Source organism: Hetaerina americana, unplaced genomic scaffold (assembly GCF_022747635.1).
Source record: "Hetaerina americana unplaced genomic scaffold, ioHetAmer1.1.p SCAF_2, whole genome shotgun sequence".
Classification (NCBI taxonomy): Eukaryota; Metazoa; Arthropoda; class Insecta; order Odonata; family Calopterygidae; genus Hetaerina; species Hetaerina americana.
In genome coordinates, this window is record NW_027286763.1 from 35864299 (window position 1) to 35887849 (window position 23551).

The window sequence follows — 23551 nt, forward strand, 5'->3', positions numbered from 1 at the left end:
TAGTGGGAAACAAGTTCTTCTTCCTCTCAGGATTATCTTTTTCCTGATTCCTTCATTACTTTCTTTATCTGATCCTTATTCTTCCGATTTTTCTCCTCCCTGGTGGCTTAATAGCTATATTCTCTTAGGCCCTTTTCTTAGCCCCACATAAAGAATGCTGCGGGTGCATGGGATTCTCACGAGGTCGACTTATTCTGGAACTAAATTGAGTGCAATGTAGAGCAGCTAGGTTTAGGAAAACTTTTTATGAACATGGTAGCAGTGTCACGGCACTTTTTGAAGAATTGGGATGGAAACCACTAATTGACCGTACGTTGAAATATAGGTTAAATTTACTACGTATTTTTAAGGTAGGTTTCTTTTCTGAGGATGTCAAAGACATATTAAAAGCCCTGACTTGCTACTATAGATCAGAACACGGCATCAAACTCGGAGAAATAGATAATACAGCGAATAGAATTGAAATTTGTTTTTTCCTCGTACAATTTAAGATCGAAAGAAATAAGACCCCAGGTGATAAGGAGGTAATTAGTATTCATAGCGTACATATTTTGTTGATACTCTGCATGTTATTTTTAAAAAGACCCATCTTTTTAACACTCCTCCTGCATGATTTGGACATAAGGCCCTGTTATTGAATATTATTGCATGTAAATACCTTCTTTCGTGTGATTAACTTTCATCCAGAATATGATCAAACTGATATTAGTGTAGAGGTGTCACGATTAGTATTGTGCGTACATGGCTGGCTGGTGACCTAACCGCCCCCCCTGCCACACGCCCTAGCAGCGGTTTGCGGGGTATAAGGTAGATGTATGACTTCTTTCTCTGAGCACCCGTGTAATATGCTCTTCCCATTTTGCTTTATGCTTTTCCATTTTGATCGTACTCAATTAAAACCCGAACTATTCTTTTAATTCTGTTCTCAGTCTATTTGATGGTAGAGCCTCTTGCTGGTTGGAAGAATTTCATTTCCGGTGGTTCTGTTACACACACACATACTATATATATCATCGTTAAAAGTCCCCCTGTTAAGTCTCAAGTGCTGTTTTCGGATTAATGGGAGATAAACAAAATCATTCAAATTCACAACTGCCTTTCTTTACAAAATTTCATTTGAGTTATTTTTCTTTTACTCTTTGAGGATTTTATTCTTCCAACATCATCGGAAATCGCTAACTTTATTTCTATAGCTTTTTGTGGTCTTCTTCGTCGGTTATGTCACATCCTAAAAATTTTAAATGGGATTTCTCTCCCACTATGCGATTCTCCGCTAGTATGCGATGACAATTTTAGTTTTTATGGGAAAGTTACCTAAGAATGCTATCTTTTTGGTTTTTGTACTTATGAGAATTTCAGGTTAAAAATTTGAGATAATCAGTTGTTTCACACGTCGATGGCGTACCGCGATTCGCAAATTATCTACTCTATATTGTATAATTACTTGGCCATTGGCGAATATTACTGTGTTTACGTTCTCCGAGGGCCCCAATTTTATGCCTGAAGCTGTGAGGTCCTACTTTCATTCTCTCAAAATACCACCTAAAGTACACACCTGCGCATAAAGATTTTTTAAAAAATTGGTGACATTACATCCTTGTCTAAGCTATTTCATTAGTTTGTACGCTATTTCTTGTCAATCATATATATCACATCCTATTCCACTTATAAACCTTACCAATGGTAAGCCAGTGGTTCATATATTCCTGTCTTAAGATTGTTTCCACATAGTTTCTCTTGTAATGATATTTTCTTTGCTTTCTATGATTTCTTTTTTAGGAATTTTCCCTGTGCTGTTTTCTTACTACCCTACATCCTCATTCAAAATGCTTGAGTCTCTTTTCCGATTCTTTTTCATTCTGGTACCTATGACTTCTTTCATAGTTCTTTTGAAATTATCCCTTTTTTATTTATGTCCTTAAGGACTGATTTAGATTTTTTGATCAGTCGCATTAGCCAGTGGTGATATAAGTTTAGAATACTTGTGAGAAGCAATTGCAATTGGAAGAACTTCTGTCACAAATACACCCGTTAAAATCTCCATAATCGGTTTTTAGGTGTTTAATAAATCATCTGCCCATTCAATAGAGTACTCGTGTATACAACAAATGCAATACTCAATAACAGTTTCTGAAAATTATAACATTATCTCACTGTTTCTCCACCATTTTAAAAGGATTACCACGTTTGTACATCATTTGCTCTTTTAGAACTCAAACACCTCATTTGATTTCTTCAATAAATATTTGTTTAATGGAACAAATCCAGGACCTGAAAAATACCAAAATAAAAGCATAATCAAATACAAATCGCTTAGTAAATAATGTAATCTCAAAAGTAAGCCCGAATCGGGGATGCACAAAATACCATACTAGACTCCAAATTCCAGGATTTTGGAGTCCCTTTTTGAATTTTAGGTTTAGTTAAACAGTTTTTTCATATCGATACCCAATTTTCATTTTATTCGTTAAGGGATTAGAAATAGCTTGGTAGATTTGACCAAATTTCCCGGTGCGAGTAACGACCGGTTTATTACATATGTGACATCTTCAGGCGCAATGCTATTTAATTCTGCAATGTTGAGCCTGTTACTACAATTGAATGGATGTTTACTAACGTATGAACATATGCCTTAGCGTACGTGGCACAACACGATTTGTTTTAATTTCTTAGAGTATTCTTCACTGTAAACTTTCTTAATATATGTGCATGTATGCGAGATAGCTCTCCTTGAAATACTTCATCTATTGAAAGATCGATCCGGCCCGGATTAGTTAATCGATGTGCGAGTATCGGCCATTTCTGGCAGCGTCAGAAACACCAGCACCGCAGTCCGAACCACTTCATGGTTCTCCACTGGTGAGCACTCATTTTGTTTTAGCAGAGACAGCTGCTGCAAGACTGTTGGAGGCAAGACGAGTGCGTATATCCCACATACGTTCAACATCCGAGAGACGTGATTAGGTTAAGGCGTGCGTCACGGGGCGCCACGTGTCCCGGCCACGTGCCTCGAGGTCCCTCGGGGGGTGAAGGTAGGGTGGCGGATTGGGGGAGTGCTGGCCCTGCAAAGGGGGAGAGGGTACCAACCAGCGGCAATGGAGTAGGCCACAGTGGATGAGATCAGCGCGATGGCGAAGGTCCCCGTAACCTCCGGCCCGATTCCAGAGAAGAGGGCAGACGATGGAAGTGCGCATTGGTTGCTTTACCTAATCTATAAACTGCTGAAGTTAATTAAAAACAAAATAAAATTGTTCCATGGTTTCTTGCCTACCTAAAGTCATAAAAATTGATAGCAACTAATATCAGAAAGTACCTTATATATTCTAGTCAATATTGAGACCTAGAGTAACCTAATTCTCGAGTCAATATTGAGGCCAAGAGTGAAATCAACTATGTCATCAAAGGCGACGTCAACATTCTAAATAAACGTAGACTTGTACAAAGAAGAGCGATATAAAGAACCCTGTAACAATTCGTTCATTTATGACTGAGTCCTATCAGTTCATCAAATTGTAATTAATGTTCTGCATGAATTAGTGTCATTAAGCATTAGATAAAGAGTGAAATTAATTACGAATATTCTGATGCTGGACTCCATCCAAACTATAATTTGTACTTGACATTTACCACACATTCCTCATTTTTACCATAAAAACGCCACGGTGTAAAGTTAATTCTTCTAATTTGATTATTTTTATGAGGCAGGCTTTACTGTTGCCAAACTCGAAACAAAAATTTTCCGTAAGGAAGCTGACGACGCACTCGCACACCTACGGCCGATGTATGAAGTCTGTTATCAGCATAAATCGCTATCACTTGAGGCATCACATTGATTTGACTGTATTTTTAATAATCTTAAATCATTGCTGAAAGATATGCATAGATATATTATTACAGTTATCGTGACCAAAGCAGGGGACTATAACGCAGCCCAGGGGCCGTTAATAAATATCTGACGACACCTTCCCCCCTAAATCCTGAGGTTCCATAAATTTGTAGGTTTTTCAAATAAAAGGTGAATATTATGACCATTCATTGAAAGTAAAGATATTTAGTCACATGATAGTATTAAATGAAAACATACAAGTCCAGCCGTAGTAAAAAATTGGAGATCTCTATCAATATTATACATTGATTTTCCAATAACTGATCGAATAGGTGAGTCTGAGGATTACGGAAGTCAAATATACAGAGAGCTACTCTAGGCCGCCCTCCAGCTTAAAATAAACGTGAATTGGCATACTATACGAGGGTTACTATTTATATTTTCAGCCTAAGAATGAAAAGACAGTAATTTATTGTTGAAAATGTCCTTAATGTTTTTCGAAGTAATCTCCATGATAATCAATGCACTTTTGCATGTGCTCAAACCAATTTTCGTAACACTTTTTCGTTCGTTCGTTCGTCGCTGAGCGAACGGCGGCCGTGATGGGATTCGTTAAACTAGCGTTTCACAGCGGCAAAGGGTGGTGCTTCATTTCCAAAAGTGGAAGTAAGTTGATCGAAGCACTCCTATCTGGATAATCCACGTCGAAAGTTGTCAAAATGTCAGCGGGTGCATACGTTTCCGTTTGGATTTATTTTATATATATATATATATATATATATATATATATATATATATATATATATATATATATATATATATATATAATCGCCAGATGAAAAAATTCATCAATAATTAATTACTTAAACATTGGAAACCAATTAATCTTCGGAGTTTGATTTTGCTGTTAACTGCACGTACTATTATACTGATATGAGGCAGACATTCATTTATGAAGTACGATTATTTATAAATGTCATTTGGTAGAATCGGTTAAAAAACATATTAGCGTATTGATATATTCAGCCGTTTGTCTAATTCAGAGGTGCGACTATCTGCCGAACGAGATAATACCAGTCCATATTACAAATTCATATCAAATAGTTAATTTTTTTTATATTTTAGAAGAAAATAAATAGGCTTTTAAAACCTTTGTCGTGGAAGAAATCCATCCAAAAAGGGAGGTTTTTGGGATCCCGTGTATCTCAAACACAGAATTTTATTTTTGGTATTACGGCTTCTGACAGTAAACGCAAAGTTTTAAAAGTTAAATGAGACTTAATATTTATTATGGAATTTCAGCCTGCAAGAATTTAGGTGACCAAGATGGACACGCCAAGCTGTATTCATTACCGAAACATTCTCGCTCTCCTTATTCAACTCGGGATAAAATTTCCATCGAATACTTTAAGGGGGGGGCGAATTTGGAGAGTGCAAGTGGGCGGAAGGAGGGATGGAGTGGCATGAGACGAGATGCATGTACATATGAATGCGTGCATACTGGTATAGGACGGGGAAATAATGGCTGAGGAGGGAGTGCAAAAGAAACTTTTTTATTATTATTTCCGTAATGTAATTCCCTCATCCCAATCCTCCGTTGCTATTTAAATGGAATTATGGAAGGCGCACACTCTCCATCAATCACGCGTACAGCCAGGGGAATAGGCTGGCGGATGAAAAAGGGACGCTGTCGCAGGAGAGAGATAGAGGCGGACGGCAAATGGTTATGGGAGTAGAAGGAGAGGAAAAGATATCGGATGGAAAATTTTCCAGGATCCCAGGAGGGAAACGGTATTCGCTATCGTTATGTATACATTTAAAAACTCAAAAAAATTTCATTCACCGAGTGCTCTAACTCATGATGGATCTAGCCCCTGAGATCCTAATAAATAATATGAATGAAATTACATCAAATAATTTATCGCATTTCCCTTCCATCTCTTACGGAATTGACTTTATACCATCCAAAATTTCGTACTTTTATGCCAAGAGAGAAGTGCATTCAATTCGAATAAAAATTTGGTCACTGGTCAATATCATAAAAATGATAACTTAACCAACTTACTTTCTGAGCCAACTTTTCATTTCATCTACAAGGTAAAATAAGTAATAAATCTTCTCAAGTCACTTGATACTTAACTCATAAAAAATCTAATACTTCCTAATTATTATACGAATATAACATTGAAACCCCAGTTTTAATCAGATCGACCAGAACATAAACAGGAATTTTTGTTGTTTATTTCAATTGCCTCGTACTTCTACCAGAATTCGCATTAAAAAATGTTGCTCTTCTATTATAGAGCAAACATTTCTGTTGATATCTTTCATATTTCTTTTAAATTCAACCCGTTTTCCTATGCTCATTCCAGCACCTTTGTGTAGGGTCCATAGCAGAATGCATAAACTCGGAAAAAATTAATCAATTCTTCGTGACAGGTAATTTAACGAATGATCAAATCATCAGCTGCTCTCAACTTATTCTTTTTGGGATAATACCCTTCATTTAAAGCTTTATTTTATCAATAATTTACTGTAAGTGTTTGGAAAATCCTTTCTGTAAGCTGCATACTTATTTTTATGCAATTTTGCAGCTTTTAATGTGCATTTGTTATATTACTATAAATCATTAATAAGTCGATGGATAAAAAATAGTGAAGTCTGGGTTCGCGTAATTTTATGCTGGGCAAAAGATGATTGAAAAGCTTAATGTAGTATGTCTACACGTAGACATAACGTATCGGAGAGTATAGTACCATATAATATAAGTAGTACTTGGTAGAGTATAGTAAAGAGTGTCTTTAGACGTTATACGTCTAAAGTATATACGTTACTATTTTTCTGATTATTTATTTCTAAAGAGAAGGCTGCTGAAAAATACTCATAAGAGATGGAACTTACTTTTCTTCGGGGACAAGAAAAAATGTTAAATTTTCCGTTTTCACGCTAATAAAGTACGAAAGCCAACTTATTTCTAAATTATGAAGAACTTTACGTATGCTTCGCCGAGTGGATATTTCAAGTCACACCGGTTCATATAGGTCTTACGGAACTAATTCGGAACACTGGACAGCTATCTATTTCCGTTTTCGCGAGGACGAAAATATAAGAAGCGCCGCAGAGGTGAAGGAGAGATTTCCTTGAAAGCGCTACATGTCGCCGTAGGGTGGAGAGGGGCCTTGAGTTGCGGGATCGCGCGCTCACATTCCCCTCATCCTCTTCCAAAAACCGAACACTGACTAAGTCACATTGCTGCTAATTCAGAGACTTCAACGACCGACTTGGAATCCACAAAACGAGACAAAATGTGAGGATTTAAGAGATTATGAGAAAGAAGAAACTAAAGAGGGTGAATGGATTTGAATAGAGATCGTGATATCTATGAGGGACAGTCAAATGAAAATCTAACGGACGAGCACACTAGAGAAGTCCGCGCACCAACATGGACATAACCCAACAACTGCGTGCGTCTGTGAATTGTCACTATGCAGTTCTCCTACCACAGCAATGGAAGTATCGATACGTACAACGACGATACGCCACCTTTTGCGCATAATGTGTTATGGGGGGTGTAAGGTTTTCATTTGACTTGCTCTTGTACCATAAATTAATTATTACGCCTCAAAAGTCAACAATGAGGCTGCGTGGGATCAATTTAAATCTACAAACATGCAGTTCCAGAAAATTGCTAAGAAATATGTTTCCTTGACCCTTCAGACTTCAAATTCTTCAACCTACAGATTCCTTATTTTTTTAGGAAATCTAGTTAGAAATAAATTGATGCTGTGACTTTTATTCACGCCTATCCCTTTCTGAGGAAAAAATGAGAGAGAAAATTAGCGCAGTTTTTATGAGATTCAGTATTGGTACAGAACGATTTGTCTCCATGTTTTTCATTAGTCATAATTTTTAAGCCCAGAGCTATTTCATTATTATGATGGTTTTTAACCATAGAATTTTGATAAAAATGGCCATGAAAATATCCAGTTCCAACCAAAGTTTTCTTTTTGTTTCTACAGTTTCTAATAGCTGAAAGTCATCTCCGAACAATTGTATCGCCTCTCCATATAATTCTGACCCTCACTTTAACAAATAAATTCCTGTTTTGTTAGTTTTTTTAGTTTCCAGTGCAACTTTGTAGTTCATTCTGAAAAACTGAAATGTTCACTCAGTGAATTTCACGAATTTGTGAAATTTACTGTGATTTTTTCAATTGCTTCACCGAACTCGATAGTGTGATCGTTATCAGGACATCCTGGCAAATACAAGCTCATAAATAATTTATGCAACAGTAAAAGGAACGACTTAATAAATTTTAAGTTGCAGCGGGCTTGTGGTACTCACACAAGAATACTTTCATCATATGTACTCGCGTGAACAGTATAGAGCATGTATGGAGTTTGTGTCTTCTCTAAGCCGTAGGTAGCAGAATTTTTTACCACAGTTCTGCGAGAATGGTGGACAGACATGTATTGAAATTTGTCAATGCTTTAATTCTACCTGCGCAAATCAGCTGTCGGTTGCCTTCCCCAAAAATTACTACTTTATTTCTACCCTTGGAGAAAGTAGACGGAGAGGCTAAGCGATTCGTATTTTAAAGGGCCATATTTAGCGGACAAAGTATTGAATACCGTACAGAGAAGGGACAAAAGCGGTCAAGCACAATCAACGGGATGTTTGGGGTGCTATTCTTGGGTGTGATGATTCCCCGGCCCCATTTTCCGCATATTTTTTTTCCCCTCGGGCAGTGTCTTCTCTGCATTCTCCTAGCTCCGCTAGCGTACGTGAGCACATCCTCCGTTAACACCAACTCCCCTCATTTCGGAGGTATATAAAGAACCACTAAAGGAAGAGGAGGCACACTCAGGCACTCAGCGTAGAGGACGAAACAACCAGCCAACATCATGAATACTTCGGTGAGTTTGTAGTTATATCTTCTCCAAATAAGGGAAATATCAACTCTTTAGTAAGAATATTCCAAAAGTAACTTCTCATAAACTATCATTCGCAACTGCAGTTTCCAAGCATAGTTTCGGTGCAAAGTAGAGAAAATATTTGTTTTCAGTTCCTACGGGACAATAAATTTGGTCAGCCACGGTCAATATATCAAAAGTTTTCCAAGCCAATATATTTACGTCAACCACCACTTTCTTAGATGGATTTTCCGTTAAATATTAATGTAAATACAAATTATAGACGCTATAAAATAATATATGTAGAATCAATAGCCATATTCATGGACAATACTCAAATGGTTAAGTATGTAGTGTCAATGTTTAAGAAAGCCACATTTGCAAAGGAGGATCTTGTACGGTTTTTTTTAATTAATACACAAGAAAAAAGTAAGGGTTGTCCTAGTTTTACTTAACGCCAGGAATTTTTAGATGATTGTAATAAAAATAAAATGTTTTCGAAAACTGAAGAGATTGAAACGGGAAAATATCGAACGGAATTGAAATTTATGTATGCAAAGTTAGAGCATTTATTTAAAGTTTAATGAGCAATTAGACAGTGAGCCTGAATGTCCGTTCCTCTGTGTGTGGCTGGTACCTTCAAAATAGAGTAATAATATTAAATAATTATAATTATTATAAAATATAAAATGTTTACGTTAAAATGTAATATAAACATTTACAGGGCCCATTTTTGACTAATGCTAAGACAAATGTTCTATAAATGTCTATGCAAGTTTAGACGGTCCTGTAGATTGTTCCACAACAAGGTTGTAACTCACTTGACGATTAGAGCATTTACCGAAACCTCTCACGGGCCATGTAAAATGAGGATCAGTTCACTGTTTTTTCCTTTCACTGTCATGAGCAATAAATCTCAAAACGTGCCCCAAATGCTTTGAAAATATATATAAAGTAACTGGGAGAAAAATGTGCAATGCGCTCTACTGTCCCTTTAAATATATGTTTCATTTAATTTCATCCTATGCAATCGCTACTTGCAGGAATGTACCAATAAGAAAAAATAAATCGTTAATCTCATTGCTTCCTCTGTCCCTGAGTTTTTATGTTAAAAACTAATGTTAAAACCACGGATAATTCAGGTTGTTCAAAAGAGTATCGGTACTTAAACTAGCTAGGTGATCCAATAATTTGCATTTATGTATGCACTGGGATTGAAAATTTACACCACGGGGAGGTACTTTCATTTTACACTTATTTCTCCTTTTCAAATTTCCATGGCACAGGATAATTCCGGCCAAATAAAACTGTTACAGGTGCAAACATAACGGATTTCGAACTCATTTAATTTTTTTTCTCGGCCCTAGATCGTCTTAGCCGCCCTCGCCGTCCTCTGCTGCCTCGTCCCGAGGACCTCCGCCCAACTCTACGGCCTGCCCGGCAGGACGGCGCACTCCGGCGGCCACCACACCGACCTCGCCTCCGTGAACGCCGCCATCGCCAACGCCTTGGCCACCGCCCAGGCCGCCGCTGAAGCCGCCGCATCCGCTTCGGCCGCCGCATCCGCCGCTGCCTCCGCCGCTGCCTCCGCCTCTTCTACCGCGACCGACGCGTCCTCAGCCGCCTCTGCAGCCGCATCCGCCGCCGCCACCGCCAACTCCGCTGCAGCCGCCGCGTCCTCCGCCGCCGCCCAGGCCGCTTCCGCCGCCACTGCCGCTTCTTCGGCAGCAGCCTCCGCCGCGGCAGCCGCCAACGCCCTCGCAAGTGCGGCGAGTTCATCGGGAGCCGGTGCCGGGGGATCAGGATCCGGAGGATCACATCCATACCCGTGAAAGGCTTAATAATGAATGAGGGTGAGAATTTAATCGATTGAGTCCTTCTGTGTATGCTAACCGTTCCAATTTATATTTAAATTTGGTAAAAAATAATGATTTAAGACTTTACAATATCCAGTGAAATTTGAATTTCATTATTTTTAGAAATGGCTTCTCCGTTATCGTTACACTATCCATAAATGAAAATTTCATAATATTTTAAGGCTGCCTCCATTAAGGTCTTATGCGTGCATTAAACCTATCTCAATTTTTACGAATAAGATATCGTAATTTTAATATCCTGTCCAATACCTGTAGATCGATAAAATGTAGGGTGAGAAAAAAGTTATCAGCCTATTAAAACCATTGACCATCTAATCATCCATTTTAATTTTTTACAGTCTACAATGTTGGCAGATTAATATTCCTCCAGCATTAACTCGTCGAGGGTCTTCAAAGAATCGAATCATCTTTCAAGATGTTACTTGTTTATATGCCATACCTTTCATCCTCATTGTTGAAGTGCAATGTTTTGTACATTGGTTAAATTTATTATTTTTTATTTAAAAAATAAAATTTTTAAAGTTTATTCTGTATTTTTTTAATTTGAGAAAATAAAGAGTTTGTATATAATATAATTTTAAAGGATCTACAGTATTCTCTAAAGGAAAATGCAGAGGAAAATTATTTGGTATTCATTTTATGATAGTTGAACAAAAAACGTACCAGGTAAGTAGAATAAGAAGATTTTAAATGTTTTTTGTTAACAATACTTTATTCATAATATTTTCAAAACTTAGTGAATAGTTTTAGCACTCTGCTTTATAAAGAGCAGTGCCATTTGTGAGAAGTCCCCCGTGGACTGTTATAATCTGTTATGCGTTCAGATTAGTATACGAAAGTGAAAATTCATAGAATTAAAGTTTTACACTGACAACCTATAGTTTAAATTTAGTCTCCTTAGTCTCCCGAATAGCCCGCGGGATACATTTTTTACTTCACTATCTGAATAATTGTTTTAAGTACTTATACAGATAGTGTTTCCTTCGTTATGTACTACAACTTTGACGCGGTGGAAGGGCTTGCGTTCCGATAACCTTGCGATTATTAGATGTGCTGACTGTAGTATTTAAATTGCTCCTTGTAGAGGCCACTCATGCGAGCTAAGTCGAAGTGTTGGAGTCAGACAAAAGTTAGGCCGCGTAGTGTCTTTCAAAACCAATATTGAGGAAGGCAATGTGGTTTCCACTTCAGCTGGCTCGGTTACGAAGGAGGGAAGACCTCTGCGGTCGTCATTACGAGAAATCCTTGAAAAGTATAATCAAAAGTAGTTGCAGAAAAGAAGATACAACAGAGGAATTGAACCTGTTGTTATAGGGACTTGGAACCATGTTTATAATAGTGAAATTATCAAATATAAAGCGGGAAAGAGAAAATGTTGACAAGTTAGGACAGTGCAAAGTGAGATAAAAGGATAGCGGGGATTATTAGAGCGATAGTAATACGTATACAAGGGAGGGACAGATAGTTATTGAGGGTTAGACACAGTACTGAATAGAAATGGGGGGGGGGGAAGGGTAGTGATTTTGGAATAGGTGAAAAACAGAATACCATGAGTAGATATAAGAGCGGACCCCGTCAATCTAGTATTAATCCAGGTATACGCAGAAGAGCAGTATAGAAGGAAGAAGTACGAGATAGTCTGCATGATGAATTAAGCGAAATGATTGTGAATATATCTCAAAGAAAGCACTTAATAGTGATCGTAGATTTGAATGCAGTGATACGCGAGGGGAGAGACGGGAATGGGGTCAGAGTGTGTAGTTCAGAGAAAAGGAACGACCGCTTGTAGAAAGGCAATCGGCCGTGTCTCGCGCCCGCCAGCGAAAGGAGCAAGGCTTTCGTGGTAATCCCATGAAATACCTCCAAAGCGAAAGAGATAGCAGCAACACGGAGGATGAGAAGATTTCAGGACCGAGTTAGTTAGAATAGGGACTTGGAATGTTAGGACGAGGTGAAATGGAATGTTAGCGGCTATTATTGGAACCGTATTTATATTAGAGTAATTTACGTATTAAGGATGTAAATATCCCCAGTACTCACAGGCCCATTTATCTCACCTCTATATGTTGCAAAATTTTGGACGACATTATCGTCAGTTCATAGTGAGTTACCTCGAAAACATTAACTTTTTAAGTAACAGGTACATAAAAATGATATTCAAATAAGTATAAAGAAAATTCGTGACACTGTGACTCTACCTTTTAATCGATTGCCAAATGAATAAGGATTTGTACCCAATTATTAAAGTGAATAATAAAATAAGAATGCGGTTGTTAGATAGGAGGTAATAATTGATTCAATAATACTTTTTTACATTAATATATTACCAGCTATTAATTTCAAGTTTATGTGGTACCTGCAGTCAAGTCAACGTCTGATTGGCTAAGGGGACTCAGAAGTAGTTTATCTCAATTTTGTTTCTCTTCTATTTTAAGATTTTTCTAACAATATATGTAACAGAGTAACTATATTTTGACTCAAAAATTTATCTTTTTTCAAATATTGTAATTTTATTAGGAAATAATTATATATTTCCATTAACACCCAGTGGGTGCCTAGGTCACCTGGGGCACAGTTACACAACCCAGTAGACCTAGGCACACATGGCAAATGTCAGGAGATACAGGAATATATCATATTAAGTTACGATTAGCATATATTTAGGAACATCATCATCATCAACTCGCAAAGCTTCCAAGGGTCGAAAGGAGATTTGAATTATAAGTTAAATTGTATGAAATGCAATTGAAAACAATAGATAGAAGAATAGCGTGATCAGCACTCTTAGTTCCCCGTGAACAGTTGTGGATTTGGATCACAGTTTTGTACTCATGAAGCATCAGGTTCAATTTAAGATAATGAGGAAGGGAATAATAAAAAGAAAATTGAATGTAGAAGAATTAACTGGGGCGAATAGGAGTACCAAGAGACGGTTGATACAATTCTGAGCGAGGATAAGGGAAAGAGAATGGTAGGAGAAAGTTGGAAATACATCGAACAAAGATTAAAGCCGCCAAAGGAAAAATAAGGATGGTAAATATAAAAAGGTTTAGAAAGCCATGAATTATAAATCAAAGATAAGAAAGATGGATGAAAAAACGAAATGGGAGAATGTAAACACAGAATAATGGAGAAAAGTGTAAAATAGTTAAACAATAAGCTGAGACGATAAACTAATTGGGCAAAGGTAGTAATTTGAAAAGAGCAGGACGAGAGTATGGAGAGTTTACAGAGACAGATCGAAATGGGTGCAGCTAAACAGGAAGGCGAAGGAACCCTTAGGATGTAAGAAAGGAAATTCCTTTTACGAGCACGCTATTATAAATACAACTGGTTTAATACTAATTGGAGAAGAAGAGGTTCTGAGAAGATGCAAAGAATACATAAAGAAAATATATGGTAAAGACAGTAAACCTAGGAGTTTGGGTATAGAACGAAAATATGATGTCGATAATGATAGCTTAGAAGCAGGAATACGAAATGGAAAAACAATTGAAGGGAATGAAATCGAAGGAGGCTGTGGGAATAGATAACATCCCTGCAGAGCAATCCAAGAATTCAGGAAAAAGAAGAGTAAATAAACTTTATGGCTCATTATTAGCATTTATGAGGGTTGGTCACCGATAAAAACACTTTCTAGCTTTGATTCTTTGATTTTGATTTTCAACAGGTGCATGCTTGATTATTCTGCAGTTAACCCATGGAAAAATGTTTTAGGTTAAAGAGGTAATATATCACTATGAATTACGGTCATTTAATGCTAACTATAATCATAATAGTTTATTTAACTTCTGTATGTTACTCCAATTATATGAACTACAATAAAAATAACATAAAAATATATAATACCTAGAGATGAAATTTGAGATACATAAATATGGTGGCCAGTGGAAACATTTAAATTAAGTTTATGCACGTATAAAACCACTTAGGTCCTAAGAAAATAGTTCTTAGCGTTTACTACAAGGAAGCTGTGAAAAAGACGACATCAATCGAGAACTCATTGACATCCTTTTCGGATTCTAGGAGTCGGAGAAAGTGTTTACAATTTTATTGGTGAATGTTAAATCATTGGGGAATGTCTCATTCTCCAGATAAAATTCAATGACTTCGTTAAAGATGCTATGAATAAAATAAACTACGCCTTTAGCGTAAAGGCTGACTACCAAGGCTGCTACAAATAATAGGGCAATCATTTTCATATACATATCATTTCTTTTGTAGCACATCCACTCAATGAAACGACTTTGAACTTTTTCTTTCAATTGTTTCAGCCTTGGTCCTTTGTTGGTATCAGGTCTGCAAGGTCTTATACTGGCTGGGAGGGAGAAATGTAGAAAAAATAATAAATATTAAAGTAAAAAATGGAAGAGAAAACTTTGAAATCTCTAAAACAAGTACCTCTAAGAAGTCAGTAAAAATTGAATATTTATTGAACATTAAAATAAACCAAGATAGGAACTTGACCTTGAAGAGAGACTATGAATTGTCTTGTAGGTAAAGGTGCAGCTCCTCTAATGCAAATGCTGGATGAAATTCCTTGAGAACAAGCCATTACAAATATATTTTGGTAATTTATCCCCTATTTCACTTCTGGAAATTTTACTGGGTTTTCACCTCTGAAAGAGCTACGATCAATGGGTTATGGATACTCTCAGAGAAAATAAAGAGTCATAAAGAAATCCGGGCGACAAAAGAAATCCGCAAACTACGCGGAGATTCTTTAAGAAAGGCGATTTGTTGACCAGATAAGTGAATTGGAACAAAAAACCTTGAAAGATTGCGGGGTATTTGCAATTACATGCAAAATGGGAAATTAGGGAATTTCTCAGCAATCCATCAAAGGCAAAAAAATTAATTCCTCTGCATTACCTGGTGGAGTGATTTTGGTGTAAGCATAAAAATACAACATAGACATGAGAAGCAAAGATAAAACACCAGCGCCAGCGAGGTAACGCCATCAACAATAAAAATGTACCAACGTTCATTAACAGTCACAAACAATGTCTGAACGAACGAATATGTGCTCTAAAAACGGCATTAAAGGATGTATTAAGTCACGTGGAATAAGGAGATTGCCGAAATGCTCTCCTAAAATCATTGCTGCGGCACAAAATAACCCAACTAGTTCTTCACAAAGTACTCATTTTATCATCTAGGCACCCCTGAGCAAAATGAGATGAGGATCAGAAAAGGGAAGAAGGCGAAGAGACGATCGCCCATCTCCCATAGAGAATTTAAATCATATAAAAATGATCTTTTAACTTTCAATTAGTATTCCTTCCCCAAGTATTACGAAATTCCTGGGAAATGAGTTTTCCTTTGGTCCCTCGAACTAAACTGGCAGCTATAATGAGAATTGGTTGCAGGAGAGTCGTCAATTTCAGGCAGCTCGAAGTTAAGGAAATAGACTAAAGGCTGTCCTTGCTAATTTGGTTCCTTAGAAGCGGCAGCAATGGCATCTGATCTTAAAGAGGCTGACATTAAAGCTACACCGTCACGTTGAAAACGCCACTGGGCAAGGGCACGTGATATTTACTTGTTAATAGAAACCATGACAGAAGTAGTCAACAGAGTCAACACCAGGTAAGGCGTATGCCCTGGAACAGGAGTGGCAGGCCGTAGGTTTCTTCAGTCATATTTTAAATACTTTAGTAATTTACTGCCTAAAACGAACCCCATTCGAATTTTTCATTGTTGGATTCGTATGCTATAATATGCAAAGTCTGCCCCTAAAGTAGTGGAAATGAGTCGATCAAAAAGTTTTTTCCTAAAATTGGTACATTCACTCAATATTCTTCGAAGTAGCGAAGTAGCACTAATGTGCTTCCACACACCCTTGCTAGGGGATTTTCCACATCTCATACGCTTTCTGGTAGTCGCAACGCCCGCAATCCTGGTGAGTTCCCTCGTCACGGCCTGCCGTAACGCTTCCACCGAACCATGGAGACGTCCTTTCAGCATGGAATTAAGGCGGAAGAAGAGGAAAAAGTCTGATGACAATGTCTCAAATATTTGGATTCTGAATCACATGGTCGAGAAGCTCTGGGCAGAGATCCGCGTGAGAATTTCCTTTTGTTCGTCCGAGAGTACTTGCGGCACCAACTTCGCACACACCTTTTATATGCCCATTGTTTCGGTCACAAGTCGATGCACATCACTTTTAGGGATTCCAGGTTCATCAGAAACAATGCTAGCACTTAATCATCGATCTCTGTCCAATAACGCCGAACTCTTGCATAATTTTGGTCATTTTTTGAGGTTGAAGGGTGTCCTGAACGTTCGGTGTCTTCAATATCTTCTTTACCCTCCCAAAACATCTTGTGCCACTCAAAAACCTCCAATCTACCCATGGCGTTATCATTATAAGCTGTCATGAGTCTCTCTCCCGCTTTTGCTCAGTTTCAAGCAAAATTTGATGGCGTAGTGCTGTTCTGATAACCGGTTCATGACGGAGCGTAACGAGGTCACGTTATAAAGGTTTCACAAACGAAGGGTCCACACTCCGCAAAGGCTGGTAGCCAACTACAACCGTCCTCCAACCTTTCCTGAGACTGCCCTCCCTCGAGCCCAGCCAGAGAAACCACCGTCCGTCCGTCTATCCGAGAAAAATAAGTCATACTATTTTTGGGACAACCTTGTATCTCTATATTTTAATCTTGTTTTCTATTCCATTTACGATTGAACCATCAATAGTGTTAATGATTACCTCATTTTAATCAATCTGAGAATTAACCTTCTTAAGTTGTCCTAAAGCTATAAAGATTTGTGAATATCTGGAAATCACTCGGTAGGAGCTATAACCCTTGTATACATGTATATGTAGCCAAATGCCTTGCCATGCGTGCTCAATCATGCCTGAAAATGTCTACTCATCACCTCTTAACCATAAAAAAACCATAAGCACAGTAATCAACCAGAAAGTCGGTTTGGTAGGTGATGTTAGAGTGCACCCAGTACGACGTGTGAAATTCACACATCAGGGTAGGGCGGCCAGTGCCTTTCCCTGTACCCAGGAAGATCTGGTACCCGAAAAATCGCACAGCTTGGGTGGAGTTGAGGGAGAGCTTGCCCGGGAATCGAACTTGCACCCTCCGATCAGTAGTCTAACGCTCTACCCCTGCAATACCGCGACCCTCACCCCTTTACTGTTTAACCTAAATTTTAGAGAGAACCGATAAATACATTTTCAAAAGTCGTGCTAGCAAAAGTCCTACCCCCTGGTGATTCTCAATCAATATCGATATGATATTGGTTCTACAAAACCCGATTATTTTTAAAATATGTGCTTCAATTTCGGATTTGCGTGCAAATGAGAAGAACTCACAAAAAAAGACACGATGTGAATTTTCTATTCTTTGAAACTTCAATAATTATTTGGGCATATGAAAGGAATAAGAAAGAGGAACATGATCATAAATATAGTTATTAATTAATATTAATAATAGATACAATTTGCCACTACTTACAGCAATACATACACTTTTTTCATATCCTTATATTTTTGCATTGAAGTTGTATAAAATAAAAATATAATAAATAAATATTGCATATAAGTAAAAATAAACAAATTTTGAGTGAGGATTTGATTGTTATCATATAGTGGACGCAAACGTAGTCAATTTCCCATGCACAAATCGAATAAGTTGTTTTGGATTCTATTCTCGTGAAATCTCATGGCACCATTAACTGTATTTTCATAAGCCATATTTTATGTCAGCCTCGTGTATTCCGCTCAGGATTATTCCACACATCAAGGATATTTTTTTATGTTAAGTACATTTGCAATTGCATTTGAATGGCAAGTATGAATTTTCACCGGCACGAGTTTAGTACGTATGACTAAGTTCCCCCTCGGCATCTGTTTATACCTGCGAGAAATAGGTTCATCGAGCTGAAAGCTTGGCTCAGGGGAAGTTTCCGAAGCGGATGGAGGGTTCAAGGAAGGGTAAGCTGCCACCGTGAAACCGGTCTCTCAGAAGTGGCCGAAAAGAGCGCTCTCCCACCCTTTAAGATTCTGAAAGCGGTTCATCAGCTTCCAAATTGTAATCAAGTGAATGAATGTCCGATAATGTCCTTCCCTTAGTATTTCGAAGAATATGCCAACATAAAACAAATAGTTAAAAGTTATGGCTAAAGATCATGCCCTATATTTCTCAAGATTTACCCAACCAAACAGTATATTTGGTGCCGAACGCGTTTGTCGAATCTTTTAGTAATATAATTATTTATTTCCTCATGTAACTAAAAAAGTATCAATCTTTCAGGAATTTTTGAACCTCCGTGAAACACATACAGATGGGATCCTGAGAAAAAAACATGAAATCGAGCGCCTGGTTGTAAATAACCCTCAGAACCCGCAAAAGTAAACGGCGTAGTAAAAATTTGACCCATCATACTCGACGGAAATTACTAACTTGAGAAAGAATTGAATAATGCTAATTCAATTGATATGATATAACCCATATCCACATAAATATCAACTATGTACGAAAAGAGATTGCTAAGACCAAGTAAAAATTTATATTACGGTAGCTTCAAAGAAATTACGCGGTAGATGTAGTCAGGCTCCTTGAGCTTTAAACTCATGTTTGGTAGATGTGGAAGGGAAGCTCCAGATTTTGAAACAATAAAATGAAATAACTTAGAGGATCTTTTAGACAAAGAAAGAAGAAGATTGAGAATTTCGAATCGATCAACATTAAAAATGGCTCTGCACAGACAGCAAATGATAGCGCTGAAAGGTACACGAACTTGGCCTGAATGAATGATTCAAAAAGAAAGTTTAACTCAGTGGTCACGGAACAATATGAACATAAACCAAATAGTATAGGACAACGGGCGCAAGAAATTGATGGGTTAGGCTTGGAAAAAAATTATTGCCCCTCGAGACTACACACCAGGCACACGAAGTGTCAACAACTTTCCTGTTCAGTAGTCTCGATCATGTCAGCGTCTCATACTGCAGGTACGAAGAGAACTCTCATCTTTATGTAGATATTTACAAGAATAATACTTAAACAAGTTGAGCTTCAATCAATTCAAGATGACGCGGGTAAATAAAATTGATCAAGTAGCTTGCGAGCGCGAATGAATCAATGAATATATACTGGACACGATAACCGTGATTCCCGAAGTCCTTGTGATAAATATCAAGAGGTTTGAGTTTATTTAACGGAGCTCATATTCGTATAATCAATTTCCTACATCTTTATTAAATGTCATGAGCAATAACTGCCGAAACGCTGCCTTATCAATCAGACACTCCATCTTTGGAGGAATTGTATTGCCCGGAGAGAAATACTGTAAAAAATACTATCAATTCTCACTTTGACTCATCAATAATTCTTCGACATTCCAACCAATCACATATTTTTTCAGCTTATTAGCTGCCTTAGCTCCCTTTCCAGTTTAATGCGAAAATGCCAATCATTACTCTGAATCAAGCACTAATTGGAGATGAACTTAGCAATTACTAAACAACCTTATTTTTAACGAATTTGGAAGACCCACTATCAGAATAATATTGACAATATCCAAAAATTTGGAGAAAATAAAAAAAATTCAGATACTATATCAATTATTTAATATCTGGTAATACGACGTTCGCCAAATGTAAGAGAGCTGAATTGCTCTTATTTATACAAATATTTCCGCAAGAACTTTTTATTATTACGACCGCGCTTTTTGCAAAGTATGTCATCTAAATTAATTGTTTTCTACACATAATTATGACAGCTTTATATAAACAGTTTATTAATATTGATCTAGATATTGTATTATTGCATTGTCAGATGTTTAATTCACGAAGGAAAAATAGAGTTATAACTTCAATAAATTTGTCGAATTCTACTGGATATTTTCAAATGACCTTGTATATTTTTATTATATTGGCACCACCAATGACGAAATACCTATAAGTGAAAAAACGCAACCATTCATATTACGAATAATAGCAATACTTTTCAAGAGACAGAAACAATGTGGGAAAAACAACCAGTGATGGAGTAACATTCATAACGTTTAAAAGTAAAGCAAAAATAATACCTTGATCCCAAATCGTTTTGTGACCTCGAGGTAGTAAGGGAGGGAGTACCAGGAGAGAGCAGATACACAGAAAGTGACATACAGACTAGGGGCGATCATTGGTAAATTATTCTTCTGGTTAATTTTTATTATTCACGGATTGAGCAAAAAGAAAGCAGCCCAAACAGCACATCAGGATCTACAGAAAATGTTTAATTGGTTTGGACCAAGGGGTATTTCCTAAAGTTCTATAGAAATACTTGTATGATTGCATCTTCTGAAAAATATCTAGTAATGTCTTTCAGGCAGATGCTTCAGGTTGAAAATTAACGCCAATACCTCAAATAGTTACACTGCAAATATAAAATTCTTAAAGGGTCAAAACTATTTCTGAACTAATTCAACATTTTCATCGATGATTTTTCATAATCTGATAACGCTGTACTAATGCTTTCTGCTGATAACATCACTATTTCCCCTTAACTTACCCTTACAGATCAGTAATATCGGACATCCTAAGCAGAGCATTTAGATGAAAAAGATAAATGGTTGATCAGCAGATAGCTCTGTCATTATTATCGAGGTACCAACGAGCTATTTAGCAGTCACAGGCAATTTAGGGAAGGAGCGCTCATCAATTGGAATAGAAGCCACATCTCAAGTAGATACGTCGAGATCATTCTGTTTGGTCCACAAAAGTCCTATGGAATTAACATATCGCCAGAATCCTTAGGAAAGCCATCAGAGTGGTACCAAAACCTTGATCATCTCCTTAATTCCAAAGAGCTCACGACCCTGACAGCGAAAAAAAACATGTATGCAACCAATGTACGATCATTAACCACATATGCCGCACCTATCCGTGTTATTTCCAGAAAAAATGGAAATGGTTGGATGCATAGCAAACTTCTATAAATTGGAAAATCGAAATTACAATTTTAAATTATTGTAAGCAAGAACTTTACTATTTAAAACTTTACTATTTAAATGCTATTCCTCCATCACTTGACCGTTCTACCAGAATTTAGAAAAAAGCAAAACTCCTTGGATAAGCCGTCTCACAGAATGTCAAGAGGGCAATATTACACTCTCCCTAGCATTTCCTTTATTCTAACCAATTGCCCTACCTTAGTTAATTAATAAATTTCACCATCAAGCCCAATGACTTCTATCTTTTGATGATAATCCAGCTAGAAACCCGCATTAGACAGCGGAGGAGTCCTTTGGAACTGCAAACCTCCGCTCTAGCAGGGGAGAGCGGAAACAACCAATCAGCCAGCAAGGAGCGATCAGCCGAGACACACCGTGGTTCCAAATAGAGACCGACAGTTATCTTTTCACCGAAGAGCAATATATACAATGGCTGGAGTTGATTTAGGAGCGTACTGTGGAGCCTCAGGTGGGCAGGAGATTGGATACTGCTCGAGCAAAGTCAGCTGATTGCAACAGGAAATTGAAGTCGAGCATCTCTGTTCGCGAACTCTGCGTATAAGAAAAATGTCAGCTACTCGAAAGAAGACGAAGAACAGAAAAAAAATTGTATGCAACATTAGTGCTATTTAAAAACCATTACTTCCTTATTGCGATATTAAATAATAATCGCGACGAATTCATTTAAATACAAAGTCAGAGATAAAATATCAATGTTGTTGAGAAATGTGTTTAGGTTTTGGGAGATAAAAAGTAATTAAATACTTTACTACTGTTGGGATAGAAAATAAAAATGCTATTCTCCGAAGTTAGGCTAAAATAAGAATTCAATTCCAAGAGTTAATAGCATTAATTTAGAGAGGTGCGTGGAAATAAAACGATAAAAAGTACAAATATATGAATGTATCTATTGAAATACGTGAACATTCCATTATTCGCCGTTTCTTAACGATTAGTGACGGCACAGCACGACTTTGAGGCTTAACGTAATTATTGCTTTACCTTAGTTCTATAAAGTGAGAAATTTATTCAAACAATATTTCGTTCAGGTTTGGAAATTGAAAGTTTTACCAACAGACACCGTTTAATTCAAGGGTTTCAGGGATATGTCGCATTCTATTTTTGTTCTTTCCACCATAAAACCCTTATTCCCTTCTCTGTTAAACGCCGAGATCACGTGATTTGAAATTTGATTAGAATCTAAATCAGCGAGTAGAGTCGACACTTCACTCATTATTTCATCTACTTGTATTATTCATATGCAATCAATTTTTTTCTGCCTTGAATAGATTGAAAAATAATATTAACCTGCCGCCATGTGAACTACTAATACATACGTAATATTTGAACATTATGGAATAGAAAAAAACCCGTCGTACTTCCGGTCATTATTTATTTTTATATATTATTAGAAAGTAGTTTTTATTATTTATTACGCTAACTGCACTAATAAAGGCACTAAAAATTAGTTCAACTTTACCTTCCCTGTCACAGGGTCGACCCTGTCATGGAATGACAAAACTTAATAAAATCATACGATTTTCTGATAAATAGTGGATGCCAACTTACTCCTACATTTCTTCCTCTTTATAAAAATAATTGAAATCCCATGAATGTGAACACCGCCTGTGACCTTCTCGGCTAACATCATCCGAAGGGAAACGCGTGGAAATATCAGAATATTCAAGAATAAACACTGTCTTCTCAGAGGAAACCGACGTGTGGGAATCGCTGTTTCCGAAATCACTTCGCTGCAAACAGGTGGCCAGAGCACAACATCCCATCCCTCTGGGAACTCACCATCGAACTCCTAGTGAAATGTTCGAGGTCAAATTACCTCGGGTAAGAGAAAGTCATATCGCTCAAAAGGAGGATTTTATGGCCTTTTCATGTGAGAATCTCTGAGAGAGAGCATTGTTTGTTATTATTATATTTTCGAGAAAAGTCGTAATAAATTTATTATAAATTTTATGTCCTAT

The 23551-nt window shown here is 37.2% G+C and overlaps 1 protein-coding gene across 1 annotated transcript in view; it reads left to right on the forward strand.

Moving 5' to 3' along the window:
• LOC139688070 (uncharacterized) overlaps nt 1-10571 on the forward strand; it is a 43526-nt gene extending 32955 nt beyond the window's left edge. Inside the window, exon 2 of the mRNA XM_071585490.1 lies at nt 10107-10571. Coding sequence (XP_071441591.1) covers nt 10107-10571 — 465 coding nt within the window. The remainder of the gene's footprint in view (nt 1-10106) is intronic.
• Nucleotides 10572-23551: the final 12980 nt, after the last annotated feature.